Consider the following 20589-nt stretch of genomic DNA (forward strand, 5'->3'; position numbering starts at 1 on the left):
TTAATTAAAATTTTTTATTTATTTTATGTTCATGGGTGTTTTGTTTATATGTACACCTCTGTAGTACAAACATGCACAGTTCCCTTGAAGGCCAGAAGACTGTGTCATATCCCCCAGGACTGGAGTTACATAGATGGTTGTGAGTCACTGGGTTGGTGCTGGGATTTGAACTCTGAAAGAGCAGCCAGTACTCTTAATCACTGAACCATCTCTCTAGTCTCCACCTTATTCCTCTTCAATGTTCTGTTATTCAAGGACTTGTGTCTTTTTCTAGCTGGCAGTATTCAGCTTCTTTTTAATACAAGCAGCCTATACCAAAACAAAGAAGTTAGGACATCAACTGTAAACGTGGGACCTCCTCCATAAGCTACATGAACTCAGGTGAACTCACCAAGCCAAGTACTTTGCACAAATTCTCTGTATATGGCCAGCCCAGAAGATACATAACACACACACACACACACACACACACACACACGTTCATGTATGCCCGCTCAAATCTTTCTTTGTAAGAAAACATCTCTGACTTCTCAAGAGTAGACTTAAACTCAAGATAAGTTTTTTCATGATAGTCTGGAGATCCAGCATGGGCAAAGTGGAATATTAAGTTCATGATAAACTAATAAATGAGTGAGTGAATGAGCATGTATGAGTGAGTTCAAGAATAAAAGAATAGGCAATAAACAAATCCATGCAAAAGTCCCTTGCACCTGGCTGTACAATGCTTTGCTGCCCTCCGTCACCTGCATCTGTTCTGGTTGCCCTTGCAGAATGACAGCTTCCAAGCATGAAACCTCCATCTTCAGATGAGCTGAATTTCTAGTGAGAGCTAAAGGTTTTCTTTCCCCTTTGGCCTTCCCCAGATGGTGTTAGTGGGGAGGGGGCTTATTTTCCTCACTCTTTGAGCTCAGATGTGTCAGGAGCTAGCCTCCCTTCATCTTTGGCCACCAGAAAGTAACTGTGCTCATGCCAGTGGCTTCCTAAACTCCAGGGGACATGTCCTCATACACTCACCTCCTGAAATGTGATGGTGAATGGATAGTGGAAAGGGGCCGGCAGCCCAGGACTCAGATGGCTACGCGAAGCACATGTTTATTAGGGTAAATAGGAAAACAGGCATAGAGAGAGGTCATTATGATCAATGAAAAGGCTGAAGATATTGAATTTTCTCTCATGCCCACTTGGGAGACATCAGAATAGGATATAAATGAAGCCTTGAAGAAAAAAAGAGCATATGTAATGAGTTTGATAAGGAGTCTTACAATGTTGCTCCATTGGAAATGGGTAGAAAGAGGGGGAAATCTTGGAGCCAGTGGGTATAGGAGGAAGAGGAAGACAAGGCTCCGTCTAGTAGCCTGGGTGGTAGGCAGGTGATGGTTGCCAGTCCATCCTCACTTCTGTTTGCACTTAGGGTCTTGCTGGGTTGAAGGGCATTTCTGCTGAGCTGGGCTCTTCGGCGGGCATTGTTTCTTAGCCTGAGGAGCACATGGATCCTTGGTTTTGGGCACACATGCCTCTTGACATTTGGTAGGAGGTGGCTGACAGGGCTGCTTCACCTGCTGCTGCTGTGCTTGAGGCGCGCACTGCTGCTGCTGCTGCTGCTGCTGCTGCTGCTGCTGCTGCTGGGAAGGCATGCTCCAGGAGAAGCTGAGTCTGCAGGAGATCCATGAAGACACAATGAGAAGGGCCCCGCATGCATCCTCCCATCTGTCTCCTCAAGGGGTATTTTCCACCAATAGTCAAAGATGATGAACAACCTCAGCTAATGAACTACTCACCTACCTCTACTGTGGCATTCCTTTCTCACTGTCTTCTTTCCATGCTACTCTGAGTTCCTATCTGCCTTCATCTGCCCATGGACTTTGGACTTAACTGAGTTCATGATTGTTTTATCAGTCTAATTAAGAATTAGGCAGAATATTGAGTAGAAGATTAAAAAGAAGCTCAGACATTTTATGAATTCAAAGTGTGGGTCTGGGTAATGCCGGTTGGCTAAGGTAGGTGAGCAGCGTCTGTTTCCGAGAAACGGTGTCATGGCATGAGATCAGTGGGTCTGGAGAATGAATGAACCACTAACAGAAAGCTCAGAGTTCTAGTCCCCGCTCAACATTAATATGCTAAAAAGAATCATAGGATATGGATGTCGGATAGAGGTTCTGGCCCTTAATGGAGAACAGGGGAACACATGGCTTCAATGTGTGTTTTATCAGGAAGGATCTGATCTACCACTGATCAAATCTACCACTGACTGGCCAGACATACTTCTGCACCCTTAATAGATGCTATGAGCCCGGCAGGTCTCTGAGGCTTTCTGTCTCTGTCTTTCTTTGCAGGTAGAGTTCCTCCCATTGTACATTATAAACGGAGGAATAGGTCCTGGGAAGCAGAGCAGCAGAATAAGAAGAGTAAGACACAGAGTGTTAGAGTCTGAAACACAGCATTCAACACACCGTTCTGTAAGTCTGAGAGCAAAACTTTATACTTGCTGGGTGTACCAACCAGAAGATGAGAGCATGAGCATGCTTTAGAGAAAACCCAGAGTTATTATGAAATGCCACCGCTCTAAGTGCACCCACTCCAGTGAGAAAATCAAATCCCAGGACCGCGAGGGGTGCACCTACACACTGAGACAATGCGGATGTTCTATCGGGAACTCACCAAGGCCAGCTGGCCTGGGTCTGAAAAAGCATGGGATAAAACCGGACTTGCTGAACATAGCAGACAATGAGGACTGCTGAGAACTCAAGAACATGGCAATGGGTTTTTGATCCTACTGCACATACTGGCTTTGTGGGAGCCTAGGCAGTTTGGATGCTCACCTTACTAGACCGTGATGGAGGTGGGTGGTCCTTGGATTTCCCACAGGGCAGGGAACCCTGATTGCTCTTCGGGCTGATGAGGGAGGGGGAGGGAAATGGGAGGTGGTGGTGGGGAGGAGGCAGAAATAATAAATAAATTAAAAAAAGAGTTAGCCAATAAGAAGCTAAAAAAAAAGAAAGAAAAAAAGAAAATCAAATCTCTCCTGCTGAGTGGTCAAGCCTCAAATCAGGACATAAATCACACCTATCGATGGTGCAGAATGAAGATAGAGTTTCCTAGGTGATAATTACTGTGACTTTGCATAATGGTCATGAGGCTAAGTCACTTCTCTAGTTACTCAAGAGCAGGAGAGGAGCTTGGCCTAGCGGCTTGAGGCAGAACAAGAAGGAAAGAACCCAGGAGAACAGAGGCATTCCTGCTTACCAGAGACTGTGAGCTGGACCGGAATGGAGGAGGCAGAGAGCAGATCCATATACAGCCACTCTCAAAACCCTTATAAGGTCCCCCAACCTGCCCCAGGCCCTTGGTGTGGCCCTGATAATCACCTCCCAGACAATTCCTCACCCACTTCTCTCACCTGCACTTCCTACAGCGACTTGCTTTACTGGCCTGTTTTGATAAAAACCACCCACCTGACATTTCCAAAACTCTTGGTCCCTATAGCTGAAGGTGCTGACTTGAACTGAAGGATTCGAGACTTATTAAAAATATATTTCCCATATATGTTTTGCTTGTGTATATGTCTGTAAACCATGTGTACACTGGTGATTGTGGCAATGGATCCCCTAGGACTGGAGTCACAGAGAGTTGTGAGCCACTACGTGAGTGCTGGAAACAGAACCTGGGTCCTCTTGAAGAAGAGGCTGTGCTCTTAACTACTGAGCCATCTCTCCAGCCCACGGGATTTAAGGCCTAAAATCATGACAAATGTGAGAAGCTGTGGTGCAGACTGAATAGTATAATAAATGTTGGTGAGGAACATAGGAGGAGACAGACAAAACCATGAGCATCCTTTCTTTCTCAGTGCTGTCATTTGTAGAGCATCGTCTTGCTTCGCCAAGAGATCATCATTATTTTATTTCAAATCATACTTCCTGTAGTCAAATGTCATTGCCACTACTTAGCAGATAGAAACATTATTTGGGTATCAGGTGTGCAAGAAGGGATTTGAACTCAAATCTGAGTGACTCAAAGAACTTTGATTCTTATAGAGAGGGAGAGACTAGACATTGGAGCCATCAATTCCCCTCTGTTCCCCAATATCAGGTTCATGTGCTCCCCGATCCAGAGAGGCCATGTGTCTTGAGCCTCCCTGGGAGCACAAGCAGAAGATGATGGAAAGAGTTGAGTCGCACTGAGGTTGCTCCCTCCCGCCCCACCACCCATCCGGATGTGGCTGCTCATGGATATTAGTGATGGCCACAGAGGTAGGATTTGATCCTTATGGTAGGCTTGCCACACAAAATATAAGACATAAACTCCAACTTCATTCTAAAGGATGTCTTCAATGCTGTGTGAAACTGGCAATGTTTATATTAGGCTTGCATTTAACTGGACAGTCGCTATTTCTTTTTGCTAAAGGCAGCCAGCAATCCTACTTAGGAGCCTTCTCAAGTAGGAGAAAGGAGCACTGTTCCTCCACTTGGCTCCCTGGAGTAGAGTGGAGGGAAGCAGGGTTTCTGTGGCTGTTACCATCCTAGCTCCAGGTACCCATCCCAAGCTTTGGATTACTTCTGAAGACAAGTCCCTTGGTTTTATTCCACTGCCCAGACAAAGAAAAGGCTGCCATATGAGTGAGAGGCCTCCGCAAGTACTTTCTTAAGTATCTCAAACCCCCTTGCTTCATTTAATCCTCATGAAAATTCAGTTGTATCATGAAAATCTGATTTTACAGTTTGAAGAAACAATCCTAAGGAAGTCAAATGATCTGCTCGTCAGCTCCAGACAGTAGGAGTGGAGCCAGGTGGGGGCTTGTGCAGGACTTATTTCCACTACACCACAGAAGCCAGCATCTCGGCAGTGGACAAATGACCTCCGTTGGGTGGGGGCCGTGATTCATGAGCTTTTCTGAACATAACCTCACATACAAATACCTGCTGCCTTAGCCCAACTTCATTTTGAAGTTAACCTTCCTTTAATTTATCCCTCTAGGCCAGGCCTTCACCTCCTCCTCACCAGCCATCAATGTTAAGAATGTGATATTCTGGGTTCTGGATTCCAGATACTGCATTCCATCTCTGGCCTCCTCATTCTATTCCTGACCTGAAGCCTCCGCTCTCCACCTGCAGCCTCTGCTTCCCACCTGCAGCCTCCACTCCCCACCTGCAGTCTCTTCTCCCCACCTTCCCATTCTCTGTGCTCTTCCGGATGTAAACACTTTATGAGAAATATCAGCAAGAAGCATTTGACAGAGTCATAGATCAAGGAATGCCTATAAACCTGGCACCTGCAAGCTATAATTGTTAGTTTGTGTATGTGTGTGTGTGTGTGTAAGCATGTGTGTGTGTGCGTGCACGTGCAGACCCACATGCATGTACACATATACATGATCTCTATCTTCTTATTTCATATTTGCCCACAGGATTTTCCTAGAGTGGACTTTATTTTTCCATCCCATCCCTTGCCTCCTTATCAATAAACAAACTCTGTTTAACCTTACAGAATTCTATCTAGTGATAGAAACTTGGCTTGTAACACAAGCATCATCTCAGAGGTTACCCAGGAGAGACAGGGGTCTAAATGTTATCACTTCAAAGGGACACATCTGCTAGATTATACATATCATAACCACAGTCCACCTCATATGCATTTAACATGCTACACCTTTCTAATTCTTGGCATTCAGCTTCGTTATTGGCCGGATTATCCCTCTATTACAGAGAGGGAAACTGAGACTTAGAATGAGAGCCTGCCCTGCCCAAGGTCACACAAAGGTTGCATGAGAAAGCTGGGGTTCGATCACAGGTCTTCATCTATAAAATGTCTGAACCTCTGGAACCATCACAGCCTCTGCTGTTTTCTTTCAGGATAAATTAGGAAGCAGTTCTGGTGGTTCCCGCCTCTTCTTGCCCCATCTTCTTCTCTAGCACTCAGGAGCTCCACTCACCAAGCCTGTCCTCCCTCCTTCCTCGAGGAGATCCAAACTAAGTCTTGCCTTAAACTGAAAGGTGTAGGTACATTTTATCAATCATTAAGAGTAAAGCACTTCTGTAACAAGTGCTCACAAGTTTGAAGAAAGATAACTTTGTATACTTTATAGATGAGAAAATTCTTCTCATGGTGGCTAGACCCTGAATCCTTCCAGGAGAGCTGACCCAAGTCTTCAAAAGCTGCCATAGCTGGTTTCTAGACACCCTAACCTGCTGGATCAGTGGATTATTTTTTCAAAGGAGGAGGGGAGACTTCCTGGCACCCCTCAAATCACCCCGTGTAATCAAAACCCTCCAGGCAGGGCAAGCCCTGAGAAACAATGTCAACCCTTCCTCCCCAGCTCCACTCCTACTGGCCCAGCCTAACCATGGGACTGTCAACTGGCCCATCCCGAGTCTCACACCTGCCTTCTCATCTTCTAAGTGCCATGCATTACCGGACCTAGGATGCTAGGTCCTATCCCTAACAGCTCTAAGGAGCAGGTAGCTGAGAACAGGTGGTGCTTATGACTGTCAGGGAGGTGAGGATACAGGTAAGACTCATTTTTTAAGGTGAGTCAAAACTTGAGAAACTCCAGCCCCACCCTAGAAGTAAACAACGGGGTGACCGGGAAACAGACTTTGGCATGGGAGGCTCCTTACAGAGGAGATGCCAGTCATCTTACCCCCTATTCTGACACGTCTCCACTTTGTCTCAGGACTTCTGAGTAAAGAAGTTGTGGGGGCCCCATGGAGAGGCAGTTGGAATACATTCATTAAGCTATTTCCAAAAACAAGACAAGTGAAAGCAAAACGGCGTGCCCTAGTTGACCACACAAGCGGCGTGCCCTAGCTGATCACGCAAACGGCGTGCTCTAGCTGACCACACAGTGCTGGCCCAAGAGGAGCGCTGAGCTGGTAGAGGACAGTGGCAGGTGGAGGAGGCACAGTTCCTGCATCCTTGCTGTCTTCCCAGTCGTTGTGTTTACATCTGAGCAGATGACAGCTCATCTTTGCAGTAGCAGTCACATCACATTGGCTTTATCTTAATTTCTGGTTGACACATAACCAACAGTCTCGACTTAGAACGGTTTAGTTTCGAGTTTCCAGTTTCTGCCTCTACTAATTAGTCTGTCAACAAACCTACACAGATGCAGCTTACAAGGAGAACTTTTGATCTTTTTGCAAATGTAAGAAATTATTCTACCCTCTAACTTACATGTTGGCAAGTAAGACACTTCAGTGCTGCTGTTAAGTACTCTGATTGGAAAATAGGAAAGAGAGAGAGAGAGAAAGAGAGAGAGAGAGAGAGAGAGAGAGAGAGAGAGAGAGAGAGAGAGAGAGAGGTGGGGGAAAGAGGGAGGAGAGGGAGAGAGGGGGGAGGGAGGACGAAGGCAAACACCTATTGTCTCCCCATCTCTCACAACACATAAAATATTTCTAGAAGATCTGAGAGACACTGTTAGTTGTATAAAGTAGAGAGGAAAAGCAAACCTTGGGCTTGGTGAGAGACTGCTTCTAATCAAACACTCATGGAAGGCCAACATGGGAACCTAAACACCATGGAGAGGGTGGGGTGTCCCTGGGAAGACTGCCAGAACTGCCTGGTGGAGGTCCAGTGGAGCTGAGGTTCTTGTCTCTTTCCTGTGATGGAACTCACTAGGAGTTAGAGACAGAGGAGGCTTTCCTGTTACTCACTCCTCATTGCTTGTGAGTTCTTGGCATTGTGTAACTTTCCTGAGATTCAGTGCTCCCATTTTTCAATATGAGTGTTGTAAATTTATCCCTTGTTTCTCCTTGAGCATTAATGATCTCTGTGTCTGATTAGGAAGATTAATAGTGAATTCAAGTAGCCAAGGATGGGTTAGCAAGAAAGCCTTGACTGATGCAGTCTTCTGAAGGAGGTGTAGTTACAGTTTATCATGCTCCTGGTGGAGTAGTGTGTGAGGATTTATGAGCAAGACTTTGTCTGGAGACTCTGAACAAGCTGACAGCATCCTTAGCTTCTACCATGCTGTGTAGGAGAGGAGTGTTGTGTTTCTAAGGTCTGCCCTACACCTTCCTGCCTAGACCTTTCAGTTGGTAACTGGCCTGTCCCCCTTTGTCAGAGAAGCTCACTCTAAGAACAGTCTTCCTTCAGCTTTTTCTGTTTCCTTTCCTTTCCTTCTTTCTCTCCCATCTTTCATATCCTCCCCTCCCCTCTCTTCACCCCTCTCCCCCGCCTTTTTTTTTCTTGTACTGAGCATCAAACTCAAGGGCTTTCCCATTCTAGGCAAATGTTCTACTACTGAATTATGTCCCCAGACCTTAGAAAGTACTAAATTTAGACACCATTTTCTCCACAGCCCTTTTCTCCTAATCTTCAAAAATGATGTATTTGCCTCTTTTGTTCAGTACTGTAAACTTTTTATCTAAACCTGTTCTGAATGTTTCACATACAATATCCTGATGATAATATGCTATAAACTGTAAGATACCTGCAAATTCAGCATTAAATCTAAATTCCCTGATGCTAGGAGATGCCTTGCCTTTATCATTCACCAGTTTTTATCATCTAATCCCTTGCACTAACCATATATATGTACTCCATAAATATGACCAATCAGAGGGATGCATGAATGAGTGGGTAAATAGATGAACTAAGCATTAAACAACTTGATTTTAGTTTTTTTAAAATTGTATTATTATTTTATGTGAATGGGTATTTTGTCTGCAATTATGCTTACTTGCATGTATGTGTGTGCATCACAACCATGACTTGTGCCCTGGAGGCTAGAAGAGTGTGTCATATCCCCTGGAACTGGAGTTACAGATGGATGTAAGCCACTATGTGATGTGGGATTCCCTTCTGTATGCTGTGAATATGTTTTACTACCATTGGTTAATTTAAAAAAGCTGCTTTGGCCTATAGCAGGGCAGAATATAGTCAGGCTGGAAAAGATATAGAGAGAAAGTAGGTGGAGTCAAGGATGTGCCTTGTAGCTGCCAAAGGAAACAGATGCCAGAGAACCTTACTGGTAAACCACAAGCAGAAAAGGGGAGGTGAGGTGGGATTCCCCTCTGTATGTTATGAATGTGTTCTGTTATCATTGGTTAATAAAGAATCTTCTTTGGGCCTGTAGCAGGGCAGAATAGAGTAAGGAGGGAATTCTAAGCAGAGATAGAGGAGAAAAGAAGGTGGAGTTGAGGAGATACCAAGTAGCCACCTAAGGAGAAAGACACCAGCTGTTAGTCAGAACCTTACTGGTAGGTCACATCCTCATGGCAATACACAGATTAATAGAAAATGGGTTCATTTAAGATATACCTAAGCTATTGGCCAAACAGTGTTGTAATTAATACAGTTTCTGTGTTTTTATTTGGGTCTGGGCAGCTGGGAAATGAGAAAGAAGCCTCTGCCTACAACTATGTAGATGCTGGGAATAGAGCCTAGGTCCTCTAGAAGGTCTGACAGTACTCTTAACCACTGAGCCATCTCTGCAGTCTCATTTTGGCTTTGTAAGCAGGACCCATGTTCTAGTTCTTTCTGAACTAACATATATCCTCAAGTTCAAGTTGATGTTTATGACTTTTATAACCCACACACTTGAAAGTCCATCTTTACTGTAAGAGTATTTGGATACCTTATACATATGTAAGAAATTTTTACACCCAGGGAAAGTATAAGTTCCCTGTGAGCAAGAAAGGATGTTAAGGATAGAACTCACACTCCAGTTACTGGTGACTGGCCAGATGATAGACTAATTAGTAGTTGGACAGGCCGGCAACTAAAAGATGCTGCCCAGTGAGAGAGAGAGTGAAATGAGGCAGGAGTGACTAGCTGAGTGCATAAACAAGAAAGGAACCCACAAACTAGCTGTCTAACTAGCCAGTCCATTGACCAACCACCTAGCAGGCTGATGGGATTGTTTTGGATGGATCTCCTGATGGCTGGCTGATTGGTACTTAGCTCTGTGGAGCAGATCTTGGTACAGTGCTAAGAAGGGGAACTCAACTGGGGACAGATGAGTAAGAGTATAGAAAAAAAAAAAAAAGAAGTCCTTTTGATAGAAACCCCTGACAGATTGGGGTTAGCTGGCTGGAACCCCAAGGGGTGCACCCAGTGCCTTTGTGTGCCAGGCATATGTGCCTTATTAAAATAAGAAAATAAGTAGTGGAGAATTGGGATCAATAGAGAAACGGAATGGTTTGTGTGATATGGAAAGACGCAGAAAGAAAGAAACGATTATGGTGAGGAGTCGCGGATGTTGGACGCTTGCTTGCCCCCTCGACCCGTGGTGATGGCAGCGAGAAGCAGACTGAGGCTCAGGTCAGGCTTGCTACCTGGGGCCATGACAATGGTATCTGGGCCAGGTTGCTGTCAAGGAACATATGAGGTCCCTGGCCCTTCAGTAGCCATGGACATATTTGATGTCCACTTCTGATGGTGCTGTTGAGTGTTATGCTGATTTCAGTGGTTTTGGCTGCCTCCTTTGTCTGTGTTTGGGTCCATGATCCATGCTGCCACTGGGGCCATGGTAGCCTTTGTTGCCCCCTAGGACTATGGAGACAACCAGGCCTGAGCTGCTGCCAAAGACCATGTCTGGGTCTGTGGTCCTGTCGCAGCTAAGGTCTCTTTTGAACCCCCCATCTCCCAGGGAGCCATGGAGGGTCACATGAAGCCTTAGGTCTGGGCTACAAACTGTGGCCTGACTGATGTATAGAGCTATAGTTCTACAAGAGCCATTCTAATTCAAGTTGCAGCCGCTACCAATTGGAGTTAGGGTGTCGACCAGGCTGAGCTGCTACCTGAGACCATGTCTGGGTCCATGGCTCAGCTGCAACCAGGGTCTGTGTTGAAATCTGTGGCCCAAGTTGTCACTAGGGCCAATGCTGAGGCCAGGAATCTGGGCCAGAGACTGCAACTTGGTCGGAGTCTGAGGGCCATGTCACAGCAGGGACCATATAGATATGGGTTGAGTGCACTGCTACCTGGGGTCCTGGTGTCATCTAGGCCCAGGCAGCTGCTGAGGGTCATGCCAGGGTCTGTGGTCCTACAGCAGCCAGGGTCTGGATTGATGTATGGGGTACCTGCTGCCACCAAGCTCCATGAGGATGCCCAGGGTCAGATCAGCTACCTGAGATCAGGTTTGTGTCCAAGGGCCAGGAAATATCCAGATCTGACTGGTCTGAACTGCTACACAAGCTCATAGTGCTGTCTGGGGCAGAGCTGCAGCTGAGGGTCACAGTAGGGTCTGTGACCTTACTGCAGCCGAAGTCCTCGCTGATACCCAGTGTACCTCTTACCATGGAAAGCTGTGCCGACACCAGAGACCAAGGGCCATGTTGGTGTCTCAGGGCCAAACTGCCTCTGGGACAATGATGACATCTAGACCCAGTCACTGTTGAGGACCCCGTCAGGGTCCATGGTCCTATTGTGACTGGGTCTCTGCTGAAGTTCCCACCTGAGTGACCAGTCCCTTCACCCAGAGTCAGAATGTCAACCAGTCCAAGCTGCTGCCGAAGGCCATGTCTGGGTCCGTGGCCTAGTTGTAGATGAGGTCTGTGTGGATGTCTGTGGTCTATGTCACCTCAGGAGGCCCTAAGAACCATGCGAGATGAAATCAAAGTGCCATGCTGAGCCGGCCATAACCTTCTCTGGTACTGGGAAAGCTGACTTTGCCTCTCGCTGCTTACTACAGGAAGAGAATGGCCCCTGCATGCTGGAGAGATGGCTCCTACCCCTCACCACAGGCCAGGGTGAACTGACCCTGAGGGCATGCATGTAGGGGAACAGACTCCACCCACTCGCCTAAGGTGGGTGGCCCCAGGAGCATGGACTCAGCTTGGCTGCTATCAAGGCTCACAGCTGGGCCTCGGGTTGACCCCCCTAATATCTACCCCATCTAAGACCAGCTGGATGGAGCTGGTGAAGAGACTGGCCCTGTGGATTGATACCCGCAAGATCTCCAAGACTAGTGGCAGCCACAGGCTATCGCAGAGGAGTTCCTCTTAGGATTCACTGATGATGGTGTACCAGAAACCAGAGACCTTGAACCAGACCGGTGACTCATTGCACAGTAAAACCGATAGGACAATGAGGTGTGCTCTAGGGCACACCGGAGCCTCCATTGCCCCCAGGACAGACGAAGAGGTGCTGGAGAAGCAGGAAGGAAGGAGAAGCAAAGAGATTTTCCCACTGTGGTGGATTTTGTTTTGTTTTTGTTGTGGGCTTTTGTTTGATTGTGTGTGTGTGTGTGTGTGTGTGTGCTTTTGTTCGTTTGACTGCTTACTTTGATTTGTTTCCTTATATATGTGTGTGGGGAGGTGGCGAGTGGCAGGGATGAGGGGAGGAAGAGGGTGGGGTGGAGTGGGGAAAGGGAGGTGAATGGAATTGGAGTGCATGAAGTGAAATTCCCAAAGAGTCAATAAAGAAATAAAAAAAAAGAGTGATTATTATATAAAGCAACAAAAAGAACAAAGCAATATGTGGGGCAAGGGAATTCATGCCATCAAGATCTGCAGATTGTTTAATCAAGATTCAAACATATTCTTTGTCAAGATACTGAAGAAAATAATTTTTTAAGAAAAAAGTTTTTATGGAAAGTTTGTTTCAAGGTTACAAAGCAACAACTATTGAACATTAAACTTCATGTAAACTTAAATCCTCTTGATGAATTTCTGTTTATCCTATCCTTCATGCATTTACATATGTACATATATGATGATTCATTGATGCATGCAGATTATTGTACCAGTAAATTTGAATTATGTTTTGAATATATATTTATGACCATAATGATGTATAAATAAATAAGCTATTAGCTGTAAAATAAAAAGGAACCCCTAAAAAGTATATTATATGAGTTAGAAAATTGTTCCTGGTCTTTCTTTTTTCCCTTTGAGAATTTTCCTGTGATTTACCTTAGTGATTTGAAAAGATTATCCAGTGACTCTTACCTCCTAAAGATAACTTTAGTCAGGCCCAGTGCGCGAGGGAGAGAATGTGTGTTGAAGTGGGGAGAGCGTCCTGGCTCAACTACTCTGATGGGATCTGTACTCAAGGTGCAGGTGGGAGCCTGTGGACAGAAACTCAGCAAAAACAAGTGTGAGTATCAGGGCCACTGTGGCTAAACCAGCCTAGCAGGATTCCTGCTGGAGATAAGCCAGGGTAGTAAGAGTACACCTGGGGGGCGGCGGAGGGTGAGGAGACTGAATTAATGTCAAGGGGGAGCAGATGTTAGGGCCCGGGGGTACTAAAGGTACAAAATTGGATATATGTTCTGGTAATAATAAGCGCTAGCTGGGACTGGCAAGTTGGCTCAGCAGGTAAAGACACTTGTCACCAAACCTCATGACAAGACTCTGGCAGGATCTCCATGATGTAAGGAGAGAACCGAGTCCTGAAAGTTGTCCTCTGACCCCCACCGTGGGTCTGAACTCATATACGCATCGTATACACAAAGTAATAGCAAATAGATAAATAGAAAGGTAAAACAAAGTGAAATAAAGCTTGTGTCACATGATCTAGACATTTCTCAGTCTTATTTAGCTTAACTATCTGTTAAAAAATCTTGTTTTAATTATTCTTAGATTGTTAGATATTTATTTCATGATAAATATTTACTTCATGATTTAGTAAAGGTCTTCAAGAAAACACACAGGTGGATCCAGAAGTGACAAGACCCTGCTTAAAATGCTGTCTGCTGAGCTCTTGGATATAATGTCAGCTAAAATCCAGCCAGGAGCAGTCATGGTGAAGTAAGCTCCCTTTCTGGAAGACAGCTGGGGAGCGAGGTCGCTTGTATCTGTAGCTCTGTCCATGAGGAGCCCGAGCATCTCCTGGGCCCTGAGATGGAGACGGGGGTTCGGGCTGTCTGCTAGGTCAGAGCAGCCTCAGTGGTGGTGGCTGAGATAAGAACCAAACTAAACACCTATGCACAGATAGTGAGTGCTGTTCTGGCCTGGCTGGTTAGTACCTGCTTTTCCACCACAGCTTAAGGAACTGAGAAGGTACAAAGCAAAACCATCTTTAGTTAGCTCCCTGTGAGAACCAAACCCTTAATTCACATCCAGGGCTCCCAGGGCTCTGAGTAGCTGCTACACTGAATTGTGATCACCTGAGTATTTGCTCAGCAGGTGTCCAAACACCCCCTCTACATCCATCCCACATCCTCCTGGGCTGGGTGGGAAGAGGAGATACAGGACGGCAGCTTCTGTCAATAGCGGCCAAACCACTTCATGCCCAAACCCTCAGGGCCTCCCCACAGGTCTTGCGATGAAGATCACAGTTCTTGTCGCGGTTTTGAAAAGGCTGCCACACTCTGGCCCCTGTGAAAAGGCTCCGGCACTTCCCCTTCCCAGCCATTCCTTCCTCCGTCTTTCTGTGAAAAATTTCTGCCACCCCAGTGGCAAAGCATCATGAACAATATACAGTACACTTTTATTATTTTAAGAAATGTGCTGTCTTTCTCTTGCTAGCAAGCCTCTCTGCCAAGCCTACCCCTGCTGTGTGCCTGACCCAGTCCTCTTTGTACTTCAGTCACTGGCCCGTTTCTTCCTTGTTCACATCACACGCTACATTTAGGTGGGAGCCCAGCTCCATGCAGGAAGCTCCTGTCCTACTGTCTTCTGTCTGCTTTTTATTAAACTGTCTGCCCTCCTCTTTCTTCAGCAAGAACAGTCCTTCCTTTGACCATACGTTGTGTGGCACCTGGTCGCTGGGAGATGCACTTTGAATAAGTGTTTTTAAAAAGTATGTGGTCGGACGATAGGGTCTACAAGCATGCATTGTCTTGTGTGTGGCTGTGATGGAGAGATTCCATCTCTGTGACCTCTGCATGATTCAACATGTCCCAGTGGTTTAGACACTCCCAGCCTCTTCCTGGACCATTTTGTTCCTGTGTTGGCCCATAAAATGCAAATTTGGAGCTATGGCTCACCATGTTCTTTCCCTTCTGCCATGAGGACTTGCCATGTCCCAGGTGGAGGGGATTCTATGTGTGTGGATCCTGAAGCAAAATTCATGGTTATTAGGACATCAGGTGGCCCTCTGTGGATGAACAGGGCAAGTGAGGGATTAAATTGTGTTTAAGCTACTGGGATTTGAGCTTCATTAGTTAATGGGAGCACAATTGAGCCTTATGAATTTACTGGGCTCTCTGAGAAGTGGCTTTTTTTTCTATCAAGAAGTTTCTCCTTGGCCGGGCGGTGGTGGTGCACGCCTTTAATCTCAGCACTCGGGAGGCAGAGGCAGGCGGATCTCTGGGAGTTCGAGGTCAGCCTGGTCTACAAGAGCTAGTTCCGGGACGGGCACCAAAGCTACAGAGAAACCCTGTCTCGACAAACCAAAAAAAAAAAAAAAAAAAAAAAAAAGAAGTTTCTCCTTTAGTTCAACTTGACTCTGGTCCAATCAAATATTGTTAACGTCTGATTTGTACATGGCAGCCAAGGCTGTGCATGCACATGTGTGCTTGACCATCTGTGAAGAAGTGGGGCATATAGGGGAGGGGAAGAAAGTAATGTGGGACAGCCAACCTGAGCTAACACCTTTCAGGAATGGGGCATCTGTTTGTGGGGAATGGACGGTTTCCTCCAAAAGACTTTCTGTTTGTGATTGGGAAGCGAACTAATCCATCTCTTTCCCCACTCGGCCTCTAGATGGTGAGGGCAGAGTGCCACCTCCTGGTGGATTGAGTCAGTACACCTTTTCCTCATTTGTTCTTCAGGAAGCCGTGACTCACCCACAGGGTGGGAGATACTTGGCTGAGACATTAGTGATTGCTCCACCTCACTTTATTGGCAGAGAAAATCAGGGCCAGATAGCTCACAGCTGGTCCTGGTCTCATTCCCCTGGCCGCCTAGGATGTCCCTAGGACTCCCTCTAGGGGCAGGATCAGTGACTTCTCCATTAAAGTCAGAGCTTTTCTAGGGTCCCTTTGCTAGTTGTAGGTGATAGTGAGAATCTGACAGAAAGGTTGAACCAGCTTGTCGGCATGGGACAGGAAAGACTGTGGCTCAGGGGAATCAGTGTGGATGGAGAACATAGCCTACATCCTGCTACCTGGTGTTGTGCAGGTCTTGTTTGGGGACGACGATTTTAGATGTCATGGGTGCCGTTTCTCTTTCATATATTAAAAATACTTTCTCACATCAGACATTTTGACTTTCAGTTCTCTCACTCTTTCCACCCCATCTCCCTTGACGTTCCCTGAGCCTTCGATATAGGGGCTGTGTTGTAAATGCATCAGTTGGTGCTGAGTGGCGTTGGCAGGAGATCGCTCGCGCCAAGGGCTAATTGAATCCTGAGCTGTGAGACTTGAGTAAAAGCCAGGTGCCCTGTTTCAGGGACTGGCCCGTTAGCCGTCTGGGTTGCTATCTGGTTTATTTACAGGAGAATCCTCATGGAGACTAACCCTTCTTCACAAAGAATGCTGACTTTCAGCCCTGGGAAAGGGATCCCATTTGGACCAATCCAGAGGCAGAAAGAGCTTGGGGTCAGCCCCGGGCTGAGTTGCACATGCTTTATGCTGGCGCCGGCAGGTGAGTCATGAGGGAGCATCTCCCTCAGTACACTTCATGTGTGGTCCCTCTCCCATCCCCCTTCTCACTGCCACCCTTCCCTCAATTTCAGGCTGCTGGCTTCCTGGAAGGAGACAGAGAACATTCTTCTATTAAGTACCGCAGGCTACTTCAGAGGGTATCCAGACTCCTCAGCAGGGGCTCTCCCTTAACTTGGTATTTGTCTGGGGCTCAGAAAGCCCAGTAATACTCCAGTCTTTCCTTTCCTCACAGAATGACCAGCACTGAAGCTACAGATAGGCACAGCCATCTTTTTAATGTGGATTTGGGGGATTTGAATTCAGGTCCTCATGTTTATATAACACATTCTCTTATCTACTGAGCCAACTCCTCAACAGGAAAAAGGTTTTAAGGCTATGTCAGTTAGTGACCCTTTTCAGACTGTTCTTAATGAGATTATACTGTACACATGAACACACACACACACACACACACACACACACACACTTCATCTACATGCAGGTTCCCAAAGCAAAGACCACTGTTCTGATGCTGTTTCATGCAGAATGGAACACAAACATTGAATAAATCCCAGAGGGAATGAGCTGACTGCTGTCAACCAGTCTTAGAAACCCTGACTTTCTCACCTTACTTCATGAGGTGATGTAAGCAAAACTCCAACCCATGCACACTTTCTACCATTTATATTTTATTTCCTCAAAAATAAAAAAGGGGTTCTTGGCCTGCTAAGCATTGCAGAAAATAATCACCTAGATTTCTCCCTCAGCTGGGGGAAGGGAGAAGACCTTGGGAAGGGCCTGTCCTGGAAGCTTTCAGTCTAACCAAGGACTGAAAGGAGTCAAAGGATGGGATTGCCTGAAAGGCAGGACAGAGAGAGAGAGAGAGAGAGAGAGAGAGAGACAGAGACAGAGACAGAGAGAGAGAGAGACAGAGACAGATAGACAGAGAAAGATAGAGACAGACAGAGAGAGAAACAGACAGAGAGAGAGACAGAGAGGGACAGATAGACAGAGAGACAGACAGAGACACAGAGACAGACAGACAGACACAGAGAGAGAAACAGACAGAGGCAGATAGACAGAGAAAGACAGAGACAGACAGAGAGAGAAACAGACAGACAGAGAGACAGAGAGGGACAGATAGACAGAGAGACAGACACAGAAAGAGACAGACAGAGAGAGAAACAGACAAAGAGACAGACAGAGACAGACAAAGAGAGAGACAGAGAGAGAGACAAACACAGAGATAGACACACAAAGAGATTAAACAGGTATTATTTTGAAATAATTTTAGAGTTATAGAAAGTTTCTATTTTTTTCTGAAATTTCTTTAATGCTGGCATCTTTTATTTCTCTTAAAATTAAAACAGATTATTAACTTTAATGAGCAAAAGTTGCATATATGCATGATTGTGTATATATAAGATAATTTTTTGAAATATATATGTAGCCGGGTGGGGGTGGCGTACACCTTTAATCCCAGCACTTGGGAGGCAGAGGCAGGAGGATCTCTGTGAGTTTGAGGCCAGCCTGGTCTATAAGAGCTAATTCCAATACAGGCTTAAAAAAAACAATACAGAGAAACTCTTTCTCGAAAAACCAAAGGAAAAAAAGAGAAAAAAATAAGATATATACATATAAAGAGTTATAGATAATCACGCCATGGGATGGCTACATTGAGATTATTAATATACACTTTACCCTACATGCTTACCATCTACTTTTGTGATTAGACTGTTTGAAGTCTACTCATCAAGTATACAATACACTATTACTGCAGCCTTCTGAACTCGTTCCTGCCCCCGAAACCCTGTAGCCTTTGACTGATATTTCTGGTTTGTGGTTCTGATTTTCACATTGCACATATGAGTAAGACCATGGTGGACTCGTGATGCTGTGGCAGGACAGGCTTCTCTGACAGGCAGCTCTTCAGCTACAACTGGATGGTCCTGACCAAGTGTTGCTTTTTTTCCTCCTTGAGTCTTGTTTTCGTCATTTCCAAAATTAAAATGGCTATAATGACTACTGTGTAGGAGAAGAGTGTTGACTCATGTCTTGTTATGATGACCACCTCCCACTTTCAAACAGCACCAAAGCTGTGCAAGTGTTGGTTCCCTGGAGGCAGCCGAGTTCACGTTCAGCTCAGGTTTTCTCTAAGCTTTCTCACACCTCTGTGTAGATACACTTGAGTGACCTTACCCTCCCAGTTCTCCTCTGTTAAAATTTTCCATGCCTATGACTAGCTGGGAGAAGGTATTAAATAAAGATTAGAGTGAGTCATTTCATATTGAGTCAGAACTGGAATGAAGCTGAGCATTAATCCAACAAGCCAAACATTAAATGCCATCACCCAGAGATTGCCCTGTGCTGGATATATATATATATATATATATATATATATATATATATATATATAGATATATATATAGATATATATATAGATATAGATATAGATATAGATAGATAGATAGATAGAGATATAGATATGTGTGTGTGTGTGTGTGTGTGTGTATACATCACACACAAAGGACAATGAAACCTAGATAAAAGAAAGGGCTTGATCAAAACCATATAAAACGCCTGGGGAAAAGCCAAGGCACCATCTCCGGTCTCAAGTTCTCTGTCCAGTACTCTCTATCTGGAGCTACAGTGACCTTGGTATCCTCTGACATGGACTCTTCCTAGAGACCATCAGCCTTTGTAAGCAGAGGAGGTTCCAGATAAAGGGCTGCCTGAAAAGGCCAGCCCACAGAACCTTCTTCAAGACCCCTGGATGAGTGAAGTGCTGCCCAGCATTGTCTGCTGCTGGGCACACATCTTGCTGTGCCCACATGTCCCCAGGTGCTGGTAAACTCTGTGGATAAACCTGGGACACCTTTGAGGGTGTGGCAGGGTTGGGTGAACCCACCTTCTACTTGTTTATGTAGCTCTAACCATCTGGAATTCTTCAGGGAATCACAGACACCTGGCACTGAAGATGATGTGGGCTTATTAAAGCCCAGTGACATTAAAACTCTTTTAGGTCACTTACATGCCATCTAGCTCAGTGTGACTGCTTTCTGGAAATCTTGTTTGTGTGCAAAACAAACAAACAAAAACCAAGCAAAACAAAGCGGAAACAAAAAACAAGATTTTATTTTTCTCCCTCTCTCCCTCCTTTCTTTCCTCCCTTCTCTCTTTTCTCCCTTCTCTCTTTTTCCTTTCTCCCTCTCTCCCTCTCTCTCTCTCTCTCCCTCCCTCCCTCCCTCCCTCCCTCCCTCCCTCCCTCCCTCCCTCCCTCCCTCCTCTCTCTTTATTTCTATCTGTCTCCCAACTCTTGGTTCATGTTATTCAGCTCTCAGTCTTCTGAAACATTTAGGTCAACTATCAGGGTTTCGACTGCCGCTTTTGCAAGGAGGAAAGGGAGAATGGAAGGTTAAGCCACCCGTTACCATTCAAGAATCTACTTGAATCTGGGAATTTTAAATTTTTCATCTTGATTTCTTCAATGAGCCATTTATTACTCAATAATATATTTTACAATCTCCACAATTTTACATATTTTCTGTATGTTTCTCTTGCTGTGGATTTCTAGTTTTATTTTCTGATCCATTGTTGTTAGATGGAAAATACGAAATTGTTTCTATTCCCTTTTATATTTTTAAGACTTTTTTTGTGTGTCCTAAGATAGGGTTTGCTTTGGAGCAAATTCTATAAGCTGCCAAGAGCACACTTTCTGCAACTGCTGGGTATAATGTGGAGCCAATGTTTGTTAAGTCCATTTCATCTAAGTGTCATTTCACTCTGATGCTTCTCTGTCAATATTTTAGGGGGTCTGGGTGACCAATCTGCTGGTGAGAGTGAAGTGTTGAAGTCATTCAATATTATTGTGTTGCCTCAAGCCAACACAAGAGGGAGAGAAGCAGAGAGAGAGACGGAGACTCTCCTCATTTTCCTCTTCTTTTAGAATCAAGGCCTTTCTACACAGCCCTGGCTGTTCTGGAACTCATAATCAGACCATGCTGGCCTCAGTCTCACAGGGATCTGACTTCCTCTGCTTTCCAAATGCTGGGATCAAAGGCGTGTACCAACCCACCCAGCTACTTCTTTCATTAATTCTTATTGTGTGTGTAAATGTATAT

General features: G+C 45.4%; 1 protein-coding gene across 1 annotated transcript; it reads right to left on the reverse strand.

The window, feature by feature from the left end:
- Positions 1-1391: 1391 nt before the first annotated feature.
- Sprr4 (small proline rich protein 4) lies at positions 1392-14295 on the reverse strand. Its single transcript, XM_057793828.1, has 2 exons — positions 14179-14295; positions 1392-1604 (listed from the first exon to the last, which is right to left on the reverse strand). Exons 1-2 carry the CDS (start codon positions 14293-14295, stop codon positions 1392-1394), a joined length of 330 nt encoding a protein of 109 aa, XP_057649811.1.
- Between the last annotated feature and the right edge of the window lie 6294 nt (positions 14296-20589).

Source organism: Chionomys nivalis, chromosome 18 (genome assembly GCF_950005125.1).
Source record: "Chionomys nivalis chromosome 18, mChiNiv1.1, whole genome shotgun sequence".
In the NCBI taxonomy this organism is placed as follows: Eukaryota; Metazoa; Chordata; class Mammalia; order Rodentia; family Cricetidae; genus Chionomys; species Chionomys nivalis.